Source organism: Pteropus vampyrus, unplaced genomic scaffold (assembly GCF_000151845.1).
Source record: "Pteropus vampyrus isolate Shadow unplaced genomic scaffold, Pvam_2.0 Scaffold261, whole genome shotgun sequence".
NCBI lineage: Eukaryota > Metazoa > Chordata > Mammalia > Chiroptera > Pteropodidae > Pteropus > Pteropus vampyrus.
The window spans coordinates 1,105,100-1,108,795 of NW_011889042.1; the positions used below are offsets into that span (position 1 = coordinate 1,105,100).

General features: G+C 34.4%; 1 protein-coding gene across 1 annotated transcript in view; it reads right to left on the minus strand.

Moving 5' to 3' along the window:
• BRIP1 (BRCA1 interacting protein C-terminal helicase 1) overlaps positions 1 to 3,696 on the minus strand; it is a 167,339-nt gene that overhangs the window by 20,696 nt on the left and 142,947 nt on the right. The window contains exon 17 of the mRNA XM_011375031.2: positions 3,052 to 3,164. Coding sequence (XP_011373333.2) covers positions 3,052 to 3,164 — 113 coding nt within the window. The remainder of the gene's footprint in view (positions 1 to 3,051; positions 3,165 to 3,696) is intronic.

Below are 3,696 nucleotides of genomic sequence, written 5' to 3' on the forward strand. Positions count from 1 at the left end.
GTCTCCTAGGGAATAAATAGCTCTAGTTGGAGAATTAAAAAGAGTCTTCATAAAGGACATGATTTTCAACTAGGTTCTGATTGGTAAACTTGCCAAAATAATTGTATGGTAGCTTGTACGCTAAGGCAGAGAATAATGAAAATATATGGCATGTTTGAGTTTAACAGTGAGATTATGTTTAATAGTGAGAAAGTCGGTGGATAGAAGTAAGGGATAAGGATGAAAAAACAGGTCTTCAAGTTTCAAAAGTAGGCAGGGCCAAGATGTTAAGGCCCATTTAGTAGCCATGTGATGTCATACAAGCAATTTCATCCCTCACAATGGTATACGCAGAAAAGGTTTATAAATGACAAAGTAAAAGACAAATGCACAGTCATGCATTGCTTAATGACGAGGATACATTCTGAGAAACGTGTCGTTAAGTGATTTTGTCACTGTATGAACATCAAAAGTACACTTACACAAACTTTGGCTATGGGGTATAGTCTTTAGCCCCTAGACTACAAACCTGTACAACATGTTACTATATTGAATACTGTAGGCAATTGTGATAGAATGATAAATATTCATGTATCTAAACATAGAAAAGGTACAGTAAATATGGTATAAAAGATAAAAAATGATACACCTATACAGGACACTTACCATGAATGGAGCTTGTAGGACTGGAAGTTGCTCTGGATGATTCAGTAAGTGAGCAAGTGAGTGGTGAGTGAATGTGAAGGCCTAGGACATTACTGTATACTACTGTAGATTTTATTAACACTAACCCCAAAACCCTACCCCTGCTTTCTTCCAACAGGGTCAGAAATAGTATAACAAAGCTGTCAGTGCTGCTCCATGAACAGGGATGTGGACTGGACTAATTGGAAATATCAAGAAGAAACTAGTTGGGTAAGGTGTAGATCACCATAACAGTGACCGTCAGTAGGGAGTGGAAGGTGACCTAAGGATCAGTAGGAATAAGAAATCAAGATGGAGAGGAACATAGGAGATTGCCATGGCAATGTGGTTTTGGCTATTGCATGTTGAAGTGATGGTCAGATTAGGAACTGTATGGTGTTCATAAAAAAAAAAAAAAAAAAGAGGATGTTTAATATGGAAAGGGTGAAGAATTGAGAACTCAATATTCTGACTTTGGAAATTTGTTTTTGGTTCCATTGATCCTATCTGGCACAAAGAACTTTCTCTGGCATTGAACTGATGCAAGAAATAAAACCTATCTATGCTTTACATTATTACGACCTGAAAATATTTCCAAGGTACAGAGACAGGCTGGCTCTACAGTACTACAGAAAGCTATTACTAAAGTGGCACTTAATTCTTGTTAAGATAGCTCTTATGGATGGACCTGTGTCCTTGTACAGAATCTTACGTCCTCAGCAATGAATTTAGAGAAATCTACTCTGAAGACCATAAAGCTAGATCTGGGAGGTTGTAATGCCCTCTGAATATGTAGGGATGGAGGGACAGGCTCCTCTGTACTGAAATAGATTAGTAGCTGACTCACTGGGATGTAATCTGTGCACTCGAAATTAAGGTGCTGTAAGTGTGAAGGAATGAATCTATTGCCAAGCTCCACAGATATTGCTCCCGTCAGGGGAAAAAAAAATTCCTCCTGAACCACATATCCTTCCATTTCTTACAGGAAAGCTCCACTATAATCTCGTGGGACCACCGTTGTATATGTGGTCTGTCGCTGACTGAAATGTTGCTGTGTGGCACATAACTGTACTTTTGCTTCCAATGGTTTCTTGAAATTCAAGGCATTATTTATATTAAAAGGAAAAAATAACAGGTAAGAATATTTATCTTCTCGAAATTAAGTACAGTGTAACTAAAAGTCAATAATTTTAAATATATATTTAGGCTCCCCTAAAAAATATTTGCTGAATATTAAAATTTAAATGAAACAAAACAGGTCAATGAACAGGGACAAAGTAAGCAGATGAAATTCTTCAAGAACAATTTTCAGTGCAACTTGATGCCAAGTACCAATGGAATTTCTAGACAGAGAAGGGCAACAGCTTAACCATATCAGTAGATTAACCACAGAACTGAATCATTAAGTTTGAAGAGAAACACCTACAGAATAGCAATTGAAATGATGGAGAGGAGAGAGGGTGATGTGTTCTGGGACTTATATCCAGCTGCTGCAGTCCTATGTCATCAGCTATATGTAAATCTGAACTCAAATGCAATCTGGTCTGCTTATGTGTAAATGGGCTAATGTGAGTGAACAAAATACTTGGCAAAAATCTAAATTCTGAATTTGGCTAGGTCAGATAATGGTTGACTGAACTGAAAATATGTCAAATGGTCATGTTTTCATGATTTTACTCTTCACCAGTGTTATTTGAGTTATCTGAATGCCTTACAGCCCCACTGGAAAAACAATTATTAAATGGTTAAACTAATTACAATTTCATAAACATGGAATAAAAAATATTAAATTAGATTATTAAAAATTTAATAATTATAGTGGTTATAAGTTAAATGGTGGTGTCCTACAATATGAAATTATGAGATAAAACGGTGATTGAAAAACTAGTTCCACAAAGTACAAATCTTAATGAACTAGAAATGCTTAGAAAAAAAAGTATTATAATTAAACTTTATTGTTAGTTGGTGTTAATTCTTTAGTATCATGGGCATGGTTTGTTTTAACCCTTCTTGAGTAGTTTGCGTTTTACCCATAAAATCATCATCATCTAAGTTCTGATGGTTGGTCATAAGATAAAAATTTTGTTTGATGGTAAACTTCTATATTTACTGAACACCTTTGTGTGACATTCATTGTTTAAGCAATCAACACATCTTTTAACTTTAGCAAATTTTTAGTTTTGTTTTGGGTTTCATTTATTCCGTTGATTCTTTTCAACTTTCACTTGTGACATCCGTCATCGAAAACAAACCAGCTCCTATGTTTCTAGGAAAAAGAAATTCTACCAAATTTATTGTAAGGAATAAAGTAGCAATACCAGCTCTACATATAGTCCTGGTCACAAATAATATTACGAGAACATTTACATTAAATTTTACTCCACTTACCTACCTAGGGCCTGGTTTAAGGCCCTATATGCTTGAATTTCATACCACTGACGACCAGGTAAAAGACCTCTCAATTTTGAATGCTGGTCATTGTACCGTCGCTTTAGTTCAACCTAATAATTTTAAAACATATTAAAAATATAGTAAATAATTAAAGCTCATTTAAAAAAATCATATTAACTTCTAACATTTCAAACATCATTTTATTAGGGTAGAGAGATTTTGTTTTTCAGTACTAAATTTGTTTAAGTTCACTTAAAACATTTTTACTCATCCTTACATTCCCTAAATTCCTACATGTACGTAATTAATGTCCTGTGTGACAATGTCAATCAGTTGTATTGAGAAATAATTTACATACAATAAAATTCACAAAACTTCAATGTACATGGAATGTAAGTTTTGATAAATGTATAGTCTTATAATCACCATCACAATCAGAATGTAGATTATTTTCAGCACCCTGAAAACTTCCCTCCTGTCACTTTTCAGTTAATCTCCTTCACTGCTGACCCTGCTAATCAATGATCTGCTTTCTGTTTCGCTTTTTCTAGAATTCCATGTAAATGTTATCATACGACATGTAATTATTTGTGTCTGTCTTTTGTCATTTAGCATAATAATTCTGGAATTCATTTCATGTTG